Source organism: Anolis carolinensis, chromosome 1 (assembly GCF_035594765.1).
Source record: "Anolis carolinensis isolate JA03-04 chromosome 1, rAnoCar3.1.pri, whole genome shotgun sequence".
NCBI classification, from domain to species: domain Eukaryota; kingdom Metazoa; phylum Chordata; class Lepidosauria; order Squamata; family Dactyloidae; genus Anolis; species Anolis carolinensis.
Window position 1 is genome coordinate 124,607,421 of NC_085841.1, and position 23,606 is coordinate 124,631,026.

Here is a 23,606-nt window from a genome sequence, read left to right on the forward strand (position 1 = left end):
ATTCAAACATACTATGAAAAATATATTTCCTTCAAAAACTTCACATATTAAAAAATAAGACAAGAGAAGGCTTTAGTAAATTCATTTGATAGCGTACTTTCCCTTGTCTCTGAGGAGCTGAGATCAGCAACTGTGTTGAAGTGTTTGCTGAGTTTAAGAAGAAATGTGAAATGCAAGGTTTGCTTATCCAAGTTCATACTACCCTTCAGCACATTTGCGATCACATAATACTTATTATTGACATCCCACTATTACTTATAGGTCCTGATTAAGACTGCACTTCTATTGGTCTCAAATAAGCCTTCATATTGAGATACAATGACTACCTGTCTCACATATTTTCATATGGGTGAGAAACTTGTACAAAAATGTGTAAATCAATACCATTTTATTGTTATCCTCAAAATTATATTGTCCAGATGAAAATCAATATTTTCCTCTTGTACAGTTCTGCTGGGCAGTCAGTCAACATGATGCAGCCTATTATAGGACTTATTGCAGAATATTTCAGCAAGGCTAAATACAGTGTCAGGAGAGTGGACCTCTACTTGCACAAGAGATTTTCCTTTTTTTTCCTTCCTTTTTACCCAGAACGCTTTAGAAAAATCAAGAATACATATGGGACTACTCATATGGCTTTAGAAATATGAGGCATACATAAGGCATGGAACAGAACTTGATACAACAGAAGTGTCTGTTTTGTTGACAAAATGATACCATCAGGTACAACCTAATGGGTGTAATCTTGGACACATCTTAGGAAAATATTAAGTCAATATGGGATGGGATACTACCAAGGCAAACATTTATGCGACCACAAAAACAACTGATTTCTGAAGAAATCACAGCTATTGGGTTTGACTGGATAGCAGTAGTTATAGGTGTGGTTTCTTCCAGCTCTATGATTCTATGATAGGTTTCAGGATGTGGTGGGGCTTTTCTGGACGACAAGAAGAATCCAACATAAACAATTCATATTTAAGTCCCCATCTTTATAGGAACCAAATGCTATCTCATCCAAAGTATGAAGATAGGTATCCACTCCAGTACTTATCCAGGTATACACATACCAGTCTAGGAAAAGGCTAACAATGGCCCTAAGTGCATTTGCTTACCTGAAGCTAAGCCTCATTCACTTAATTTGAATACAGTATGCTTATCACATCTTAAAGTTGTAGTCTGATAAACATAGGGCTAAGGGAAGCTGGTTTATAATGAGCCTGACTGACTGTCCATCATGCCCAGTATTGCCAGTGGCTCTCCAGTGTTTCATGCAGGATATTTTTTTTACTTAAGGATCCATAGTATTTCCTATTGCCAGTGGCTCTCTAGTGTTTCATGCAGGATACTTTTTTACTTAGGCATCCATAGTATTTCCTAGTGTCGATGTCTCTCTAGTGTTTCCATCCAAAAACAAACTGATCTTGCTTAGCTTCTGAAATCCTGGGAGTTTAGCATAGCATGGTGGCTCCTGATCATACACTGGCTCATGCGAAAGCATTGTGATTCTGGACCTTGCAGCATGATCTTACAACACCCATTTGAGAATAAATCCTATTCATTTCAATATGATGAACAGGACTTATTCCCAAGCAGATATTCTTAGGACCATGCTGAAGGAAATACAGAAGTGAGCAAATAAAACTGCACTCATGACTGCATTCAGTGTCCAAGCCCAGGGTTGGGTTCATTTTGGATATGTAACTTAAGAAAATGAGGAAGTATCAGTGGCAGCACAACATAACTGTAGATGATTACAAGCTCGTTCCAAATGTAGACGCCTGTGAGTGGGCAGGAAATGGAAACAGTGTTGTTAGATACCATGGGTGGAAATATCTTTTAATAGAGAAGATTAATTAAATAGTGCGCAGGTGAGAAACTTTATTTAGCTTCATTGAACTATTCATACTCTTTGGAGAGTAAGTATTTTGTTGATTCATATTTAACTTACAGAATGCAGTTTTACTAACCAGACAACTAGATAAGACTTCCATACCTCTCTGCTCCTCGTGTAATTGTAGCATCTGAAATAACCTGACAAACTTTCAATGTTTGGTTAAGAAAAGATGAAAAGGAAAAGAAGGAAATACCTGTTTTGTCAGTGACTGCCATAGAATGAGAGACAGGAAAAAAAAGGATTGCAAGCCAAAGTTGAATTATGCAAAATCCAGTAGCCTTCATCTCCTCTCGAACACATGTGAACAAACGTTCAGAAATCTGAAATAAAAAGATGTATGAACAAAAAAGCTCTTACAACTCTTATACAGGATGTCTGCTCTAACTACATGAAAATATCTAACAAGATATTATTAAGAGGATTTAGGCACAAATGTTTGAATTGCCAGGAGCCAGCAGGGCCTGGCTTCCTTGCTTTTCTGTGATAGTCTCTTAGATGAATATTAAGGAACCTATGAGAGTGGGAGATGATTTGTTTAAATAAAGGGTGGACTCCAGAGTTCTTGTGAATTTAATAACAGGATGCATACCAAAGCTGACAGAAATATGTGGGTTCATGTGCAACTGACTCAACAGATGTGTGAAGGCTTTATCACACAAGGCTGCTAACCTGCAGTTATGGCAGAATAAAAACATCTTTTTGATGGGGCATATCACATTATATTAATGAGGCATACCACATGGCATCAGTTCATGATTCGATTGTCTCTTTAATTGACAAGAAAAAATGTAAATGCATCCAATATTTCAGTTTTTTTGCCGCTCTTCTTTATACAATCATTTCCTTCCACTGCAGTTCCATTATAGCAAAGCAAAGGAAAGCATCGCAAGACACTAAAATATGAAAACTGTGTAACTGTCCAGTTGAAGTAAAATAGATGAGAACTAGAAAGAAAAATCATCTGCATGCATTGGGTAGAGCAAATATGGGTAAGAAGCAAGGTTGTGCAAAAGGCTGGTGGCAGGAATTCATATCAAGTACCAGCATCACGCAATTGTACTAAAGTGTGAAAGAGATAGTTCCAATAGTATGTTTCCATTTGCTTAGATAAAGTGATTGCAATGAGACAACAGACTGGTGTGATTCAGGCCTTTCTCTCTTTTGGAAAAAAAAATGGGAATAGTTAAAAGAATAGTTTACCTGATAGTGTCATTTGCATTCACTTTGAACATCGTAGACATCATTGACCAGTCTCATTTGTACTCAATTTCCAATCTAAATTTTTAATTTTTTTGCAATTATGAAAATGACCATATTAAAAAAAACAACTTCCCCCTGGATACAAAGCTTTTGGGATGTGCAGAGAAGAAGCCAGATGCAAGCATGTCCAAAAGCAGAGTCAGAAGCAGCAAAACTTGAAAAACCTGAGCCCAACAGACCCAATATCTCTGAGGCACATAAACACAGAGTAACACTAGCAAGCACTTAGACCGAACACTAACATATAGGAAACACTGCACGAACACCAAGCACAAAGTAGCTGCACGCAATAACATCCTGCGGAAACTGACTGGCAGCGCATGGGGAGCAGACCCACAAGTAATAAGAACATCAGCCCTGGCCTTGTCTTTTTCAACTGCAGAGTATGCCTGTCCTGTTTGGCACAAGTCTGCCCATGCGAAGCAGGTGGACATAGCACTGAATGAAACATGCAGAATCATCACGGGATGCCTTAAACCTACACCTGTTAATAAACTCTACAAGTTAGCCGGCATTGCCCCTCCCGACGTGCGACGGGAAGTTGCTGCTAACGGTGAGAGAAAAAAGGTCGAACATTGTGAAAGCCACCCACTGCATGGCTATCGCCCTCCTCCCACCAGACTCAAATCAAGGTAGGGCTTCATGAGAACCACCACTCCTCTTGATGTTCCTCCAGCAACAGCAAGGGTGTCCCTCTGGGCAGCTAAACCTGGCAATTCTAACTGGATGGCCCCCCAAGAGGGTCTTCCTCCAGGGGCAAACCAGGAATGGGCAACTTGGAAGTCCCTGAACAGACTCAGAAGTGGAGTGGGCAGATCTAAAGACAACTTGGCAAGGTGGCACTACCTGGAGGAATCCTCCACCTTGTGTGACTGTGGAGCTGAACAAACAACTCAGCATATGTATGCTTGCCCACAATGCCCTGCCTCATGTACGGAGGAGAAGTTGTTTAAAGCTACAGACAATGCGGTTGCTGTTGCCCGCTTTTGGTCCAAAACTATTTAGTTGCTTGTGATTTCTTTTCTTTTTTTAATTTTATTTCCATTATTTGAAATGTATTTGCTGTACCAATGCTTTTGACACGAAATAAATAACTAGCAAGCTGCAGCATGGAACATAGCTGCAGCATGGAACACCACACAATCCTCTAAAACCTCCATAGTCTCTCAAGTCAGGACAGTGGTAAAAGCAGATCAGGCATGAGCTTTTGGAGAGGCTCAAGAGTTTCTAGCCAAACACCAGTTCTATCAGGTGGTATAACATCTGCCATCTCTCGTCTCTTGTGGGATCCTGTTACTGGCCCGTATATAACATCATTTTCCCCATCACACAATTATTATTTATTTTATTTATTTACAGTATTTATATTCCGCCCTTCTCACCCCGAAGGGGACTCAGGGCGGATTACAATTAACACATATATGGCAAACATTCAATGCCAACAGACAAACAACATACATTAGACAGACTCAGAGGCATTTTTAACATTTTTCCAGCTTCACGATTCCGGCCACAGGGGGAGCTGTTGCTTCACCGTCCAGTAGTGGCTGTACTTCCGCATTCCTTTCCTCGTGTTTTGCTGGCAGTTTTATGGTGTTGTAAATTAGCCTCCCGCATAAAGCGTCCCTAAATTTCCCTAATTGACAGATGCAACTGTCTTTCGGGGCTGCATAGGTCAACAGCAAGCCGGGGCTATTAATGGTTGGAGGCTTAACCCGACCCGGGCTTCGAACTCATGACCTCTCGGTCAGTAGTGATTTATAGCAGCTGGTTACTAGCCAGCTACGCCACAGTCCAGCCCCCTATATCATAGCTGGATAATCTATATAATTACAAGAAATATAAATCTGGAAATCCGAGAGGAATCAGTCATCCTCCACATTTGGTTGAACTCCAGTTTTCAGTAGTTCTAAACATCCTGACCATGGTGAGTAATATGGGGTGGGATTAACATCCCAACAACGTCTAGTGAGCCAAAGTGAGCCTGATGGAAACTATCCTATATACAGTCTGTACAGTTGGCCATTGGTGTCTGGTGAGTTTTGTTCCATGACCCTTCAGAGCTAGCAAATCTATGGTTGCTTAATTCCCATTATATACAATAAGATTGTAAAACGATGTCACTTATATAAAATGGCAAAATCAAGGTTTGCTTTTTAGATGTTTAAAAATATTTTGAAGCCCTGGATGGTTGAATCAATGGATGCAGAATAGACGGGTATGAAGGTCTGACTGTAGTTATCTACTGCAAGCTATAGGCTTAATTTTGATGTATGTCAAAAAAGGGTGGCAACATGTTTGCATACTTTCCAAGAGCCTTCTTATAAAGGGGCTTTTTTATTTCACTTCCAGATCTGATCAATTATCCTCAATTCAGTCCTCTTTTTGATAAATTTTTTTGATAGTTTCAAGGAGTCTTCAAGTATGTTTACTAGAGCTGCTATGTTAAGGGCTGTTACTTCTTATCCCTTCTTTAAGGCAATTCTGTTTTTACTCTACAGAAGAGCACTAAATGTGTTGTGTAGCTGTGCTTGCCCCTCTTCTCTCCCTTCAAGGTCAGGGCAGTGGCAGTTGGGATGAAGACCAAGTTCTAAATCCCCGCTTGGTTGGGAAACCTAAGTCATATTTTCTCAGTCTCAAAAAAAACAATGACAAGCTTCTTGTGAAGAAATCCTGTCAAGAAAACCCTGTGATAGGGTCACTTTAGGGTGGCGATAGGTCAGAAACTATTTGAAGACACACACATTGACAACAATATTCTCAACTTCATCAATGGAGCTGAAGGACTGGGCTTTCTCCTAAAGCTCATGCTCAAATAAATCAATTGCATTTCAAAGTTGCTGGATTCCTTCAATTCTCCAGCTTTCCATAACCTATATAAAGTTTATACGATAATATCCTTATAGCAACTGCTTACTGAAATGATCTATGGCCAATGCCAAGACATCTCACTTGAACTGATTTTTACTTTTATTTTCCTGCTCTCTCTACCCACTTATTACATCTTCAGAAAATGCAAAAGAGAGAGACGCCACAAAAAGAGTCCAATACACTGTGGGTCATTTATCAGTGTGCCATAAACAAAAAGGGGGAGCGTTAAGGGGCTAATTTTGACTTACAAGGAGGCTATGAAAAGTGTTTTTGCTACTTTTTTGAGACTGATGAATAACAGGTTTTCCAGCAGCTGTGCTAAGTTCACATATTAGTCAAAAAGCCACTCAATTATCATTTGTAAGTAATAGCTGACTTAACATTTTTTTTCTTTTTAGCTTTTGATACTTTAAGCTGAACTAGAATATTCATTGTCGGCTGAATGACTGAGGCAGTCGTCATATTAAACTGAGATGTATGATTTCTATATCTAGATTTTTAAAAGAAGGAAAACCTTTTATTTCTCTCAAAATATGCAGATAAGTGAGACAGCGTATTCCTTTTTGGGCTGCATGTGAAAGAGGTTTTATATATCCAACAAGGTGTCTTTGTTTTCAGTGATTTTTCTGAATTCATAAGACAGAAAAGCACAACTTTAGCAAAACATAGTAATATATAAAAATAAAATATTTTCCCAATAAAGATGATATAACATCATAAATCTTAAAATGGGAGGGAAATATACAGTGGCTATTTTTGATCCATTCATGCCATCTGTATTTACATTCTCATTAATTCATACAGTCAATAGTAATAAGATACTTTGGTTTCTTCTAATTTTGGAATATGGAATAAAAATGAACAAGGGTACAAGATGGACAAAAGATAATGCTTATGCTCTGCTGGAATAAGAGTAATTTCATAGCACGTGAATCAGCTGTATTGCTAATGCACAATCAAGTTTTTTTCACAAACTTTTGAGGACGTTTGTTGTCTGGCTACTGCAGTTTGAAGCTAGCATCTAACTGCATTAAATGATCAATATAGGTGGGACCTCTGTGGAGGACAGGAATTCCTATCAAGAGAGTGAGAACCCAGACTGGTCAATGAATTGCCTGAAATTATTTATTTATTTATTTATTTATTTACAGCATTTATATTCCGCCCTTCTCACCCCGAAGGGGACTCAGGGTGGATCACATTACACATATAGGCAAACATTCAATGCCTTTTAACATAGAACAAAGACAAGACAAACATAGGCTCCGAGCGGGCCTCGAACTCATGACCTCCTGGTCAGAGAGATTCATTGCAGCTGGTTGCAGCTGGCTTGCTCTCCAGCCTACGCCACAGCTCAGGCTGTTCTTAGTTGGAACCCTGTAATCCAGATGTTTGGGAACTGTATTTTGGCTGCATTGGCAAAATGTGCATCTACGCTCTGGAATGAATGCAGTTTGACACCATTATAACTGCCATGGCTAACTGCTATGGAATCTTAAGATTTCTAGTTTTACAAGGTCTTTAGTCTTCTCCGTCAAATAGTGCTGATGCCTCACCAAACTACAAGTCTCAGGATTCCATCACACCGAGCCATGAAAGTTAAAGTAGTGTCAAACTGCATTAATTCTACAATATAGATGCAACCTTAGTGTAATAAGAATTGCAGTCCAACAACATTTGGAAAAGATGAGTTGCTTACAGCTCCTTCAAATAAGTGTTGCATAAATCTGATGAAGGTGTGCACCACGAGGGAGAAAGAGAAAGATTTAGTTCTGGTGGCACTTCAATGCATATTTTGCACTTATTGATAATCTGTTGGCACCTGGGCGTGTTTCCTGGCCTGACATGTTGAAAAGGCAGGGAAAGTAGAGAGACTTAGGACCTTATCACATGTGCCCCCGTGTCGTTTTGACAGTAATCATGGTGAAATGGGCGACATTTTCCCCATCACATGGGGAAAGCGTCACCGAACTGGAGCAGAAGTATGCTGGTGCCAACATAACATGGGAGCCTTCCCGTGTTGACAAGGACGCATCCTAGGACACTTCCATGCCAGTTGGAGAATGTTGTGTGATGAACTGCATGCCCATCCATCCCTCAACTGAAGCAGAAGCATCCTAGGACGCGAAACATTCCTTGTGTGATGAGGTCCTTGGTTAGTAACACCTTCAGGTGGAGGATAACCTGAAACAAGGGGTGCTGGTTAATAATCCTTTGGATAGAGGACTTCCTGCCCCTTTAGTAAAAGAGTATACAAGAATGGCAAAGATGTCATTTTGAAATAGGTTTTTCACTCATTTGGGGGAACATTTTGTAAATTCTTTCTATTTCTATGAAGCACAAAAAGTGCCATTCTGAATCAAACATACATTCTAGTCAAAGTATTGCATAGGGCATTACATGAAAAACACAGGTGTGTGAAACAAACAAACAAACAAACAATCTGAAAGTGGCTTCAGCTTTTCCCCATTTCTTTATTTCCAGTTTTGTCTAAGTACAAAAAATAAATCTACTTCATTTTATCCTCGTGGGCAAATTTGCACAGCGGAAAATCTTGCTCTAACTTTCTCTACAGCTATTTCAGAAGGACAATGGGGATGTTATGTCCTCACTGGGTTTGGTTTACTTAGTGTGTTATCTAAAAATGCAATAAAACATTGTTTTTGAAAGGTTTTATTGGGATTCGTTCCTGAGGGCCAAAGGACACATGAGGCATGAAGAACTGAGATTGGTTGCTTGATTTTAATTTGCTCCAATGTGCAGGGCTTCCAGTTTACTTTATCAGCATAGTTAGGGAGCAGGAATTAAGATGAGCCTTTCAACTCAGCCTCATTTACGTAAACAAAATTCTCACTGGAGTAGAGCTTAGTGGTGAATAAGAAATGGCAGACAGACAAAATATTGACCCTATTTATTCAAATCGAATGCTCACCCTTTTTGGCTAAATTACCTCGCCAAAATTAGGGTGCTCATTAGATTTGCATTATACAATAATCTTAGTGCTGAGGCAAAGCAAAAGGGGAAGCTACTTCAGGAGTACCTACCTGAGGGATATTTTATCTTTAACTGAATTGCCATGGCTCAATGCTATGCAATCCTGGGATGTGTAGTTTGGTGAGGCATCAGCATTATTTGGCAGAGAAGGCTCAAGACCTTGTAAAACTACAGCCCCCTTGCTTCCATAGTATTGAATAAGGTAACTAAAGTGGATTCATTCTATAGCACAGATGCACTCCAAGGTTTTCTTTTCCATTGATGGAAGCTTTGGTGCTCTAACACTTTTGTTTTTAATGAAGGAGTTCTAAGCGCGCAACAGTTGTAATGCCAAATTACTAAAAGTGCTCCTTTTGCCACTGCGCATTATATTGCGCAACAAATTCTCTTTTTGGTTTAAGGGTTTTGAAAATTGAGATGTGCACTAGATTTGATGGCACATTAGACTTGCGTAAATATGGTGAATATGCATTGTCCAGTGCTATTGCTGTGGAAAAACTGGCAGTTGCTTATGTCTATACATAAGTAAGACGGTGTGTATATTGGGAGATCAGTTAAAATTATTCAGATATAATATTTAATATAGACTCAAGAAGCAATGAATCTCAGTCTTGGAAACCTATACTCAAAATGCACTTGATTAATATACAAATATTAGTCCTCTTTGACAACTTGCATTAAAAATTTCACACTGGATAGTTTAAAATAGTTGTTTTGAAGTAGAAATATTATAAAGAATTAGCTCTCTCTCTCTCCCTCTCTCTCTCTCTGCACCTATGTATGCATTGAATACAGATAGTTGTATGCACTGGATGGAAGAGAAATAGTATGGTTTGCCTTTTGAAGAAAAGTTGCCTACCTCTGCACTTTCTAACCAATAAACAAGATATTCCACCCTTCAAAACCCACAAACGTTCCAATGGATTTTTCTAGTAAAAATATGTAAAGAAACATAATGGAGGGAATTCACAGAAAATTGGATATATTCGTGAAAAAGAGCCTCCAATGTCAATCATAATATGGAAGCTCCTTGCCTAAATGTATACATTTTACTCACTGTTCAAAACTAAAGATCCAGGAATAGCTACTGAAAAGAATGTATCAGCAGAAAATCAGCAGAAAAAGGAAACCATGTGTTTATAAGACAGTCTGAATGTATTCTTTAGCAAAAGTTTTTTTCAAGAGTACATTCAGCCCATTTATAAGCACATGGAGATCAATCTTTTTCTGTTGATTCATGATTAGAGATTGCACCCTCCTCTCCCCACGACTTTCCCTCATATATTTATACATGGCCCTCATCATGTCTCCTCTCAGCCTTCTCTTCTGCAGGCTAAACATGCCCAGTTCTTTAAGTTGCTCCTCATAGGGCTTGTTTTCCAGACCCTTAATCATTTTAGTCACTCTTCTCTGGACACAGTATTCCAGGTGTGGTCTGACCAAGGCAGAACAGAGGGGCAGCATGGCTTCCCTGGATCTAGACACTAAACTTCTATTTATGCAGGCCAAAATCCCATTGGCTTTTTTCTGCCGCCACATCACATTGTTGACTTATGTTTAAGTTGTTGTCCATGAAGACTCCATGATCTTTTTCACACGTACTGCCAGGTGTCCCCCATTCTGTATCTTTGCATTTCATTTTTTCTACCTAAGAAAAATGAACAAACCAAAACAACAACATATAACAAGTAACAAATTGAATTTACTCTGTCGCTATTTGTTAATATTATCACTTACAATGCAATCCTTAGATAGATTAGTTAATGTACTAATGGGTTCAGTTGAGAGCCAGTGTGGTGTAATGATTTAAGCATTATGACTTTAGAGACCATGTTTGTCTCCCTGCTCAGCCATGAATGCCTGCTAGGTGACTTTGGGCAAGTCACACTTTCTCAACCTCAGAGAAAGGCAAATCCCCTCTGAACAAATCCTACCAAGAAAACCTTGTGATGGAGTCATCATAAGTTGGGAACCACTTGAGGGCACACAATATCTACAAATGGGTTCAACTCAGGCTTGCCAGGAATACAGGAAGGGTTGAATACTGGCTTTCCACTAATGGAATTGCTTCTTTGAGCAAAACTACATCCTCCTATATGTCCTCAACACCCTTCTGGAGCATTAAGAAATGCTCTGGTGCACTAGGGAATCCTCTAACACACTTTTGAGGTGTGATGGAAGGCTGTGGTGAAGAAGGAAAGACCTATCACACATGCGGCTGTCCTGAAGCATAACATTGGATTCAAACCCTAGGATCAAGCAAGCCTTAATTTTTTAGCACGTCTAACATTTTGCAGTCATTGATAGGGCTGGCAAAAATCACTAATGCTAAGCTTTTGCAGATATTGTCAATACTAGGTAAACCTGCTGACAACACTAGGTTGAATGGAATATTTTCATAGTAAAAGGAGAGGAAATTGGAAATGCAATTGGTATGATCCAAATTTCTCAAGTTGAAAATGGCAATAAAATCTGTCCACTACTATGCTTGGGGAAACTATTTTGAAGAGATAATTACCTGCAGTAGTTCACAAGACTGGACAAAGTTTATTTGCATGACTTAACTGTTCAATGGTATTTTTTATTTCTGCTTATGTATTTAAGGAAAACAGAATAAACATGTATAAATGGTGCCAACAGACATCTGGGTGGAAAAGAGATGTATACTTAAATGGTGATCTTTTACCACCTAAGAGAGCTAGCTACACATATAACTCACAGTGCTCTGGTCTACTGTCACTGAGTACTTATTTCTAAAATGGAAAGTTCTAACATTTATACCTGATCAATAGTTATGGAATTACAACCCAGACCTCCTTCCACCTTGACTGTACTGGAATTAGCTGAGTGGGAAGAAAGCAAATCTGTCTTTGCATAGAGGTATCCTTTAGTAAGGTTGTCACCTTTTCTTCAGGCTGAATTCACATTCAATAGCTGCATGTCAAGCAATAGCTCATGTCAGCAAGTAAAGCTTTTCATATTATTGCATTTCAAGCTAAGGAAGATAACCTACTGAATTTCTTCTTCAGTGTCCCCCTCTCCCTTGAATCAGAGGAAATGGGCATGGACTGGACTGGGGAGGGGGAAATTAGTTTTTGAGTTACTTGTTATTTTTGAAAACTGAAGCCTGCTATTGAAAACACTCTGCTGGTTAAAGAGAACACATGATGTCGAAAAGAACGTGTGATGTTGTCTAGGCTGGAATCTGCATGAAGGCGCTACATGGTTTCCCCACCTTCCTCCCCATAGCCCAGTATCACTCCAGCACATGTTAAAGTTTGCTCCTCTCCTCTTCCCCTCTAGGCTCTCAGACACCCTATGACCAAAGTTGGATCGGAAAATTGCTCTACCAACTAGCTCTCTGTCTCTCTCTCCAACCCTTGTGCCATGGTTGACATTCATTCCACATTTGTTTGGAAAACACATGGTCTTGTCCACGTGCTTGACTGCCTCCCTAGGTTTTGTGTAAATTGATGATCTGATGAGCCATAAAGAGACTGGCAAGTTAGAAAGTGGCAAGTCCTGAATGGAACTAGTTTAGGCTGTCCATTTCCATCAAGTAATAGATACATTGCATTAATCTATTGAGCTCTAAAGCAATGGGGCTATAGTCAGAAAGGGAGGGTTGTCATCCCTCTCTTCCTCTCACATGCATCCTAGAGTCCATCTGCACTGCAGAATTAATGCAGTTGGACACCAATTTAACTGCCATGGCTCAATACTATGAAATCATGGGAGTTGTAGTTTTACAAGGTCTTTAGCCTTCTCTTCGAAAGCATGTTGGTGCCTCACCAAACTGTAACTCCCATGATTCCATAGCATTCAGTCATTCAGTTAAATTGGTGTTAAAATGCATTAATTCTATGGCATAGGTGCACACCTGGTGAGGAAGAAGCATACATGATGTTAGACCTATATTTGTGCTATTTCACAGTCTTTACAAGAACCTCATCTATTCCAAAGCAACTTTATAAAGTCACATATACATGAATGAGAATTTCCATTCAGAAACATTTTCCCCACGAAGAAGAAAAATAATTATTTCAGAATTGGTAATGTTTCATATTACAGTAGTCTCGCTTATCCAACCTTCGCTTATCCAACTTTCTGGATTATCCAATGCAGTCTGCCTTTTAGTAGTCAGTGTTTTGTAGTCAATGTTTTTAATACATTGCCATGTTTTGGTGCTAAATTCATAAATACAGTAATTACTACATAACGTTACCGTGTATTGAACTGCTTTTTCTGTTGATTTGTTGTAAAATATGATGTTTTGGTGCTTAATTTGTGAATGATAACGTAATTTGATGTTTAATAGACTTTTCCTTAATCCCTCCTTATTATCCAACATTTTCGTTTATCCAATGTTCTGCCGGCCCGTTTATGTTGGATAAGTGAGACTCTTCTGTACCTACTAATGGCAGGACTTCTCAGTTGCATGTGATCCATACAGGTTGCAGACTGAGGCAGAAGAGAAGTGGCAGAGTGCTGGATAAGCTGAAATGGCTATATTCCAACTATGAGAAGCCTGATTTTGTAACCATCTTTTATATTTAATAGCTACTCACAACCTCTAAAAGATTATATATTGCACATAAGCAACTAGAAACTTAGAAACTCTCATATGCTAGTTCTAGAAATTTACTATGATATATTTGTGTTTTATTCATAGAGATAATATTTAGAGAAGACAACCTTCACTGACGTAGTGTAGCCCACATTATCCCCTCTGGCATTTGCTACTTTATTTTGTGGCTAGTATATAGGTAAGGTCTTAGAATCATAGAGTTGGAAGAGACCTTGTGGGCCATCCAGTCCAACCCCCTGCCAAGAAGCAGGAAAATCACATTCAAAGCACCCTGGACAGATGGCCATCCAGCCTCTGCTTAAAAGCCTCCAAAGAAGGAGCCTCCACCACACTCTGGGGCAGAGAGTTCCACTGCCAAACAGCTCTCACAGTGAGGAAGTCCTTCCTAATGTTCAGGTGGAATTGCCTTTCCTGTAGTTTAAAGCCATTGTTCCGCGTCCTAGTCTCCAGGGCAGCAGATATACACCATTCAAAGCAACAGTTAGTCTGGCTGGTTCAGCTCAACAAAAGATTGCCATGATCCTTCAGTGTATGTGATGCTTTTCTTAGCTCACTTATTTTCTTTAAGCAGTCTATCACATACAAAAATAAAGTTTGTGCTGCACCATTTTTTCCTTGCCAGAAAAGTATTCACCTACTAAATATCTTTATGGCAGGCTATTGCTAAAAGTGTGGAAGAAAGGCCTGTAAAAAACAGCAAGACTAAAAAAAAATAGCAACCCAATTTGCAGGTCATGTGAGAGCTTGAAGATAGGGCAGCTTGTTGTGGCTGCTGCTCTGCTTACAAATAGTATAGGACCTTCCTATTTCTATTTTAAGCCTTTCACATCCTGATTAGCAACACCCAACACCTTTTTTCCATTGGGAAACTGCATCCTGTAATACTCTCACCCAAGGCATTTGAATGTTAGAGAAAGCCCACAGTCTAAATGCTGGTTGGCATTGGTCATGCAAGGTATAATACTTAACATAAGGGAGCTATTGATTAAGAACCCCTTTTAATTATACAATTCATATGTTTCTTTTTAGCCGTAATAGGAAGGAAACAAAACATGGGTTCACAGCATAGGGAAATGGGCAGGAGCTCAAGCCCTGACAAAACTTCTTCAGTTGGTGAAAGAGACCAATTCTTTGCTTCAGAGAAGGATTTAAGGGTGGGAAAGAAAAAAGAAGGGAAGTCCCATCACATTTGTAGGTATCAGCTAATACAACAACAATTTAGGCCCACACCTATGTTCACAAGACCAAATACCCTAAAGGCAATGGATACTGCCAGTCCTTGGAAACCAAGCAGGGTCATCCCTGGTTAGTACTTTAATCGGAGACCACCAATGAATACCAGGTGCTGTAGGCTATTTCAGAGGAAGGAACAGGCAGAATTGTCTGAGTATTTCTTGCCTAGGAAAACCCTATGAAATGCATTTGGTCACCACAAATCTATAGGTGGCCTGAAGGCACATACAAAGTCTCCATCCAAAGTCATGTTTACCTAAAACCTGTCCCTTTTGAGAAAAGTCCTCAACATATAAAATAGAAGACAATGTAGGAAGAGAAGGAAGCCTAATGCTTCTTATCATTTCTCTCAGAGGGGCTGATTTATCCCTTTGATGAAGAGAGTGAAGCAAACAGTAAAATGTCAAGAAAAAAGTTTAAATAGTTGTGGGTTGTTACACTAGGTGTTACACTGGGTCTTCCTCTGAAATCAACTGAGAGTCTGACAGACTACACAAAATGCACTAAACAAAAATGGCAGGAAAAGTACCATGGTTGACTTGTGATTTGGGAAAATGGGTAGGGTTTTTAAAAAGAAGTTTAACAGATGGCCATGCAATCTGTTTAAAAGGTGAATTACTGCTTCTGGATCTTCCCAGTGACAATTCACCCTCTTTCTCATACAAAAAAAGAACAATGTGTGGAATCTAAAAGGACAGAGGGCCACAAAAACAGCCTTTCAAGGTTGCATGAAACTTCAGGGACACATTTCACCCATACCTGGGCTAGAGCAGTGGTTCTCTACCTGTAGGTCCCCAGATGTTTTGGCCTTCAATTCTCAGAAATCCTAACAGCTGGTAAACTGACTGGGATTTTTGGGAGTTGTAGGCCAAAACACCTGGGGACCCACAGGTTGAGAACCACTGGACTAGAGGCACGATACCACTTTTTATATGTTTAAGTAGGCGCTCCAGTTAGGCTTGCCACTTATATATGATGGTGAGAGGAGAACAGTCATAAGAGGACTCACTTTTCTGTTTTCTGCTATCTCTCCTGTTGACCAAGTCAAAACCCCATTTATTTCACCAATAGGGTCACATGTTAGATTTAACAGTTTATGAAATTCACAGAGATACCCACAGGGTGAAATGTGTTTTAGACTGTTTTAGAAGTAATGCATGTGGTAGAAAGCTGTATCTTAAAATATTAATTGTTGTTCTTAAGTCAAATCTTTTAACACACCTTGTTTTTTTCAACGAAAAAACGAGTGGAGCGGCAGAGGCACAATCCAACCAAACATCATTCTCAACTTCACAGGATTGTAATTAGTCCATCAAGCAAATGTTTAAAAACCTTTCCCATTTCACATTAATAGGACTCTCAAGAGCAGTTAACTTTGGTTCAAATATGCCCTAAATACACATGACAGAAATATAGCAAACCATATGAACATTCACAGACAGTTCAGTTGTGAAAACAATTTCTAAAACTAAAAAGCACCTGCGATAGTATATGTATTCAGAGTGTTTGTCATTCAGATAACGTTATCCTCTTCTCCTTAGGTGGATTCCTGGCAGGGGAGATCATTATCTTGGTCCAAAACATACCAATTCTAGTTAAACAATGTAAAACAAAATATCTCTGATAGGAAAGAAAGTGGCAAAGAGACAGACTTTTTCAATGCAGTAAAAACACTCTAATCCCTTATGGGAATCACAGTCCTTTAGAATTTCAGCATCCCAATAAGACTTTCTTATTCTTTCCCTCTGTACCCATATCCCTTATTCACATTTCAAGGTAATGGCCTCTATGAACAGAGCAAAACACACATAAATACATACATACTTGAAGGGGATATATATATATTTGTGTGTGTGTGTGTGTGTGTGTGTATGTGTATATATATGTGTGTATATATATATATATATATATATATATATATATATATATATATATATATATATTCTGAGCAAAAACTCGTCACAAGCTTCATTTTCACTGCTATCCATCCAAACATGTTAATCCTTGATTGCATTAAGAAGAGAGGATTTGTTTAATGCCAATGGATTCATATAAATAAGTATCTGCTTTCCCACCCTGAAGCTAGAAATGTTGTATAGTATCATAAGCTTAGGACGCCTTCTATCTATACATCAGCATACAATCGATAGTACAATTCGTAGAGGACTCAGTTAACACTAGCAAACATAGAAAGAAAGAAAAACGCAACCACGCATCAGAGCACACTATTCTTCTGGGATATACAACTGGGTGTATATCAGTGGCTGGCATTGTTTTTTTGAAAAAAGGAGACAGGCTCTTACCTTCAGTTTTTATTTATTAAGTTTCCCCCAGAAGCACAGCAAATGCCTGTCCAAATCTGCTGTAGTTGCTGAGGAGTTGCTGGAGTCTCTTAAGAGTGGGAGAAGGGGATGCAGCTCTGTCCTTATTAGTCTCACACAGCATGACCCTCCCACTCGGCAAGCACAAGGAGAATACAACTGGGAGACAGGGCAGCCTCCAGCTCTGGCACTCTTTTATTTTATTTTAATTTAATTTTTGCAAAATAAATAAATAAATAAATAATATGGCAATAGGCTGCAAATCTGGTAATAATATTAAAAGGGTTAGGTATGGATTGCCTAAAGCTGTGTCACAGATAAGAGGAGCCTGAGTTTGACTGCATGAATGAAAAGGGTGTCTGGTTTCAACGTGCTGGCTCTGAAGTACTGTATATGATCCTAGCACAACAGCAGGGGAGCAGATTCTCTCTTCATTCGCTCCCCCCTCCCCAACCTTGCACGTTATGTGTAGCCACATCTCATTAATTTTATATACTTTATCATACATTTACAACCAACCAACCATGGGAATGCACCTATTTATGGCACGGGTGCTACGGAGAACGGTGGATGGTGGGTGTTTGGTTTTCCTTTTTAAAGCTCGTCACATAAAGCTTGAGTGTTCTTACGCTGCAATATCAGCTGTCTGTGATAAAAATTGTGTGACACTCAGCCTTCCTGCTAATTCTCCCTTGAATATGCTAAACTGCGCTAGCTGGCTGGCTGACTGGCTTGGGCCCTCCAGAGTGTTCTCCTGACAGCTTCCAGTGTTGTCTTTCTGCATTTAACTACAGGATGAAAGGAGAGCAAGGAGAATGAAATGATTGCAGCACATACCTAGGAAAGAAAGAGGGCAAGAACTTGCCGCACATCATTTATATGTATTTAAGTAATAGTTTCCCTCAGATCCAATACTCCACTCTCATTCAAGTTCAGACCCTTTTTAAATTCCTTTAAACCCATTAAAGAGTCAACATGTTACAGACACTGTGCTACGAGCCACCATCTGTACACCAACAGTGGCTGGTAGCACAATGTCTGTGAGATAATAATGCTGTTCTGGGTTCTAGACCAAACTTTTAAGGAGTTAGGGTATAGTGTGGTTGTTTGAACAGCTCTCTTAAAGTTTGCACTGCAACTCAGGGCAGATGCAAAGACTTCCCTGATATGGCAGCCACCTCCCTGGACTGTTCAAATAGTGGAATTAAATGCCACAATATGCAGTGATAGTCATTACTGCAGAAAGCTTTAAAGAAGGATTACATAAAGTTATGGAAAACTGTGCAATCAATAGCAGTCAATTTTGCTGAAATGCACTCTTTCTGAATGCCAGATGCTGGGAGTCTGCAATGGCGGAGGGATTTCGCCTTCATGATCTGTCTGTAGACTTCTCTATGGCATCTTGCTAGGCACCGTATGAGAAGGGATGCTAGCCTAGATGGGATTAGACAATCCAGGAGGAGTCTAATCACTCCTTTATATACATGAGGGTAAGAGGAGAGACAGACTAAATGTACATGCCAGTATGATGTATTTGGCTGCTGGACGAAAAGTCTAGGATTTGAATCCCATTCAGCCATTTAAATTCACAGAGCGACCTTAGGCAAGTTGCCCAGCCTTAAAAGAAGACAATGTCAAACTCTGAATAACATTATCTGAAGGCATAAAAAAAGAGTCTAGAGGATAAACCAGGTATGGGCAAACCCAGGCCCGGGGGCCGGATGCAGCCCCTTGGGTTCTTTTCTTAGGCCCTCCTCTCTCTCACCATCCTATCTTTCCTTCCCTTTTTTCTTCCCTCTTCCATCTTTCCATTCATAGAATAGTAGAGTTGGAAGAGACCTCATGGGCCATCCAGTCCAACCCCATGCCAAGAAGCAGGAAATCGCATTCAAAGCACCCCCGACAGATGGCCATTCAGCCTCTGCTTAACAGCCTCCAAAGAAGGAGCTCCCACCACACTCCGGGGCAGAGAGTTCCACTGCTGAACAGCTCTCACAGTCAGGAAGTTCTTCCTGATGTTCAGGTAAAATCTCCTTTCCTGTAGTTTGAAGCCATTGTTCCGCGTCCTAGTCTCCAGGGCAGCAGAAAACAAGCTTGCTCCCTCCTCCCTATGACTTCCCCTCACATATTTATACATAGCTATCATGTCTCCTCTCAGCCATCTCTTCTGCAGGCTAAACATGCCTAGTTCTTTAAGCCGCTCCTCATAGGGCTTGTTCTCCAGACCCTTGATCATTTTAGTTGCCCTCCTCTGGACACATTCCAGCTTGTCAACATCTCCCTTCAACTGCGGTGCCCAGAATTGGACACAGTATTCCAGGTGTGGTCTGACCAAGGCAGAATAGAGGGGGAGCATGACTTCCCTGGATCTAGAAGCTATACTCCTATTGATGCAGGCCAAAATCCCATTGGCTTTTTTAGCAGCTGCATCACATTGTTGGCTCATGTTTAACTTGTTGTCCACGAGGACTCCAAGATCTTTTTCACACGTACTGCTGTCGAGCCAGGCGTCCCCCATTCTGTATCTTTGCATTCCATTTTTTTCTGCCGAAGTGGAGTATCTTGCATTTGTCCCTGTTGAACTTCATTTTGTTAGTTTTGGCCCATCTCTCTAGTCTGTCAAGATCGTTTTGAATTCTGCTCCTGTCTTCTGTAGTGTTGGCTATCCCTCCCAGTTTGGTGTCATCTGCAAACCTGACGATCGTGTCTTCTAACCTTTCATTTAAGTCGTTAATAAAGATGTTGAACAGAACCGGGCCCAGGACGGAGCCCTGCGGCACTCCACTCGTGACTTCTTTCCAAGATGAAGATGACGCATTGGTGAGCACCGTAGTTTTGTCTAGCCCACATTTTACTAGTTTGTTTGCCAGAAGGTCGTGGGGGACTTTGTCAAAGGCCTTACTGAAATCCAGGTATGCTACATTGACCTGTATCAACCCAACTCATAACTCTGTCGAAAAAAGAGATCAGATTAGTCTGGCATGACTTGTTTTTGGTGTTGACTATTCCGTGCTGACTATTAGCAATGACCACATTTGTTTCTAGGTGTTCGCAGACCACTTTCTTAATGATCTTTTCCAGAATCTTGCCTGGTATCGACGTGAGGCTGACTGGACGATAATTGTTTGGGTCATTCTTTTTTCCCTTCTTGAAGATAGGGACCATATTCGCCCTCCTCCGATCTGCTGGGATTCCTACCTTACCTCCTTCTTTCTCCCTCTATCCATCCTTCCCAACCACTCTTTCGTCCTTCTTTCCTTCCCTCTTCCTCCCTCCTTCCCTCTCTCCCTTTCTCCTTCCTTCCTTTCCTTTTGTCTTTCCTTCCTTCTCCCTTCCCTCCCCCCATTATCTTACAGCCTTCCTTCTTTCCATCCTTCTCTTCCTCCCTCCCTCCCTCCCTCCTGGGGATGTTTAGCTGGGAGAAGAGAAGGTAGAGAGGGAGCACGAGAACCATGTTTCAAGATGAAAAAGGGTATCGCATTGAGGAGGAGCGAGAGAGGGGGAAAACTGACTTTCTGCTGCTCTAGAGACCAGGGCACAAGGAAGCAATGGGTTCAAATGGCAAGGAAAGGGATTCGACTGAAAAGATTAGGAAGAACTTCCTGAAAATAAGAGCTGTTGGAGAGTGGCATAGACTGCCTCAGAGTGTGGTCGACTCTCTCCTTCTCTGGAGGCTTTTCCACAGAGGCTGTCTATTGGGAGTGCTTTGATTGTGCCTTCCTGCATGGCAGGGGGTTGGCCCTTGGGGGTCTCTTCCAGCTCTAGGATTCTAGGATAATCTATTAGGAGTAGCCAATATGGGGTCTAATTGATACACTGTTTCTCTCCCATCCACTATCTCATCCTGATGTTTCCTTCACTTTCTGCCTCTGAAAGAGAAGAGGAAGGGCAGAAAGGGCAGGGAGGGGACTTGGGGAGAATTCTTCCCTCCTGACCCACCCACCCTGCTCCGGCCAGAGAGAAGAAGAACACAAACAACCTTGGGTACCAATTTTAAAAGGTACAGAACTCTGACATTGAAGAACCCTAAAGCACCGGTCTCTCAATCCATCTGATGGAATGGCCTGGGCTTCCAGTGTCTTCTGCTGTAACTTAATGGTATAGCTGCTACTTACGTGTACAAGATGAGTCCACTCCATCAAAAGAATTACAGACATATACATTGGAATTAAAATGGCCACAACTTTATTGGTTGCAACGAACAACAGGGTTAAAGCCTGGATTTCAGCATTGGTCAGCCTACCTGTTGATGAATGAGCCAGTTAAACTGGGCTGAAGCTAGGGACTCATGGGATGACTTTGGGAGAGGCCATGTGACATCCTACCAGCAGGTATTCTTCTTTGCCACCAAGGTGTCATGGATATTGTGGATGAGGGTTTGGCTGAGTCCAGTATGGAACAGTAGCTCCCTCAGCCACACCCAGAGGTAACAACTACTCGGCCTGCTGGCCAAACTCAAGAGGTTTCTGTGGAATGACATTTAAAATTCCCATCTCAAGAACTTCGTAATATCTCCCCAAATTACAGAACCCAGAATTCAATAAGAGGTAACCAAGGGACAAAGTGTAATCATAATGTTATAACTGTGTAGTACAAAAGGGCCACCAATCAGTGCTGCTGTTGTCCCCTCTCTCAGTGTCTCCCAGAGTATCTGAGAAATGACTTTTTTTCACAATGTAATAATCTCAGACCCCCTTTTTGGCAAAAAGGGGGGGATAAAAAGTGCAACTATTCTGCAGCGAAATATGATGCTACCTCCACCAGCTACATATTTTTAGAGAGCAGTAGAAATCTTCTCCTTGTCTTCTTGGTTGTATAAGCCCATGGATAAGAGATGCTTGTTTAGTTTTATATATATAACAAGTCAATACTTAGAATAAATGGTAATCTGCTCGAAAGAATCAATTGTTATATCCCTGCACAACATTTATTCTTTCAATAACTCCTCTCCCTTTCTTCTATCTCTGATTCTACTGATTACATAACTTTCCCAACTGCCATTCACGATGCTGTCTCTCAAAAATACTATACTGATAACCACTACCAATAATTCCCCTATTCATTTTTCTGTTGCAAATACATATTGCTTAATATTCTTTTTAAAAAATAAAATAAAAACTGTAAATGTGTGTCTTTTTAAGCTTTAGAAATACTCTAAAGCAGTGGTTCTCAACCTGTGGGTCCCCAGATGTTTTGGCTTCCAACTCCCAGAAACCCTAACAGCTGGTAAACTGGCTGGGATTTCTGGGAGTTGTAGGCCAAAACACCTGGGGACCCACAGGTTGAAAACCACTGCCCTAAAGACTCCAGATCTTATTTGATCTCGGAAGATAAGCAGGGTCAGTCCTGGTTAGTACTTGGATGGGATTTTGCCAATAAATATCAGGTCCTGTCAGCTATGTCTCAGAGAAGGAATTGTTAAAATCACCCCCTCAGAAATTATTATGAAATTCATGGGATTGCCATAAATCAATGGGCTGCTTGAAAGCACATACATAAACATGTTCAGGCTTGCAGAGTTAACAGCTCTCTATTAGTTACATTGGAATGATTCTGCAGGTAAGAAACGATATTCCCATTATTACTGTTTTTGCAGGAAGCCCGCAGTATCTATGGGACAATATTTTAAGACCCTGTAACTTCATCTCTGCTGGAGATAGTCTTTGGGGAAAGATCAGCTTTTTTACAGAAGTATTTTTAATGGAAATGCTACTTCAGATACATATGATGTCTATTAAGAAGGAATAAGTAAACAAAGCTACTAACTTGGTGTCATCATTTCCTAACAGTGCACACATACAATAACGTTTGCTATTAAACATTGTAATGTTTAAGAATTTCCATATGGTTTTGGAGGGAAAGAGCACACATTGTTTTATATGTTGGCAATTTAGCTCAGATAAAGTATTATCCCTGGCTTCTAATTGCTTTTTATGACTTATTGTTAATGCTAATTTTATATTTTACATTGCCAATAAGCAAAGTAAGCTGACAAAACCAATTATGTGTGTAATAAATAAAATGAATTCAACTTGCATCACATTGCTGAAATAGTTTGCATGAAAACGTCTTGCACTGTATGATGACTGTTGTTTGTTTTCTTGGTACGAAACTGATAGACCAATTTTGAGTAGAAATATAATGTAGTCATCTTCTTACTTCAACACAAATAAGGTTGTGATCTTACAAACTCAAAACAAGCTGTAGGTCCAGGAGAACATAACATAACTCATTTCAGAATAACTAATTTAGAGTAAACTTCCTTGAAATGTGGCAGGGTTTGTTTTGCCATCCATACACACTTAATGTTTAATATTTATGTTTATTTATTGCATTGCTTGTGTATCTTTCTTCACTACCTAGGAAAGGGGGCTATGGCTTAACAAAGGACAGAAATAACCTGGATCCCAAGAGAAGTTACTCCACTGCTGCTAATGGAGTT

At 40.1% G+C, this 23,606-nt stretch overlaps 1 protein-coding gene across 3 annotated transcripts in view; it reads right to left on the minus strand.

Annotated features, from left to right (window-relative positions):
* Nucleotides 1-17,620, minus strand: part of col19a1 (collagen type XIX alpha 1 chain) — a 280,321-nt gene extending 262,701 nt beyond the window's left edge. For 2 of the 3 annotated variants that reach the window (XM_062982112.1, XM_062982115.1), the window contains exons 1-2: nucleotides 17,147-17,620; nucleotides 2,091-2,217 (exon numbers count right to left, since the gene is read on the minus strand). In XM_062982112.1, coding sequence (XP_062838182.1) covers nucleotides 2,091-2,181 — 91 coding nt within the window. In that variant the 5' untranslated portion in view covers nucleotides 2,182-2,217; nucleotides 17,147-17,620. The remainder of the gene's footprint in view (nucleotides 1-2,090; nucleotides 2,218-17,146) is intronic. The other variant, XM_008118858.3, reaches the window with a different exon arrangement.
* Between the last annotated feature and the right edge of the window lie 5,986 nt (nucleotides 17,621-23,606).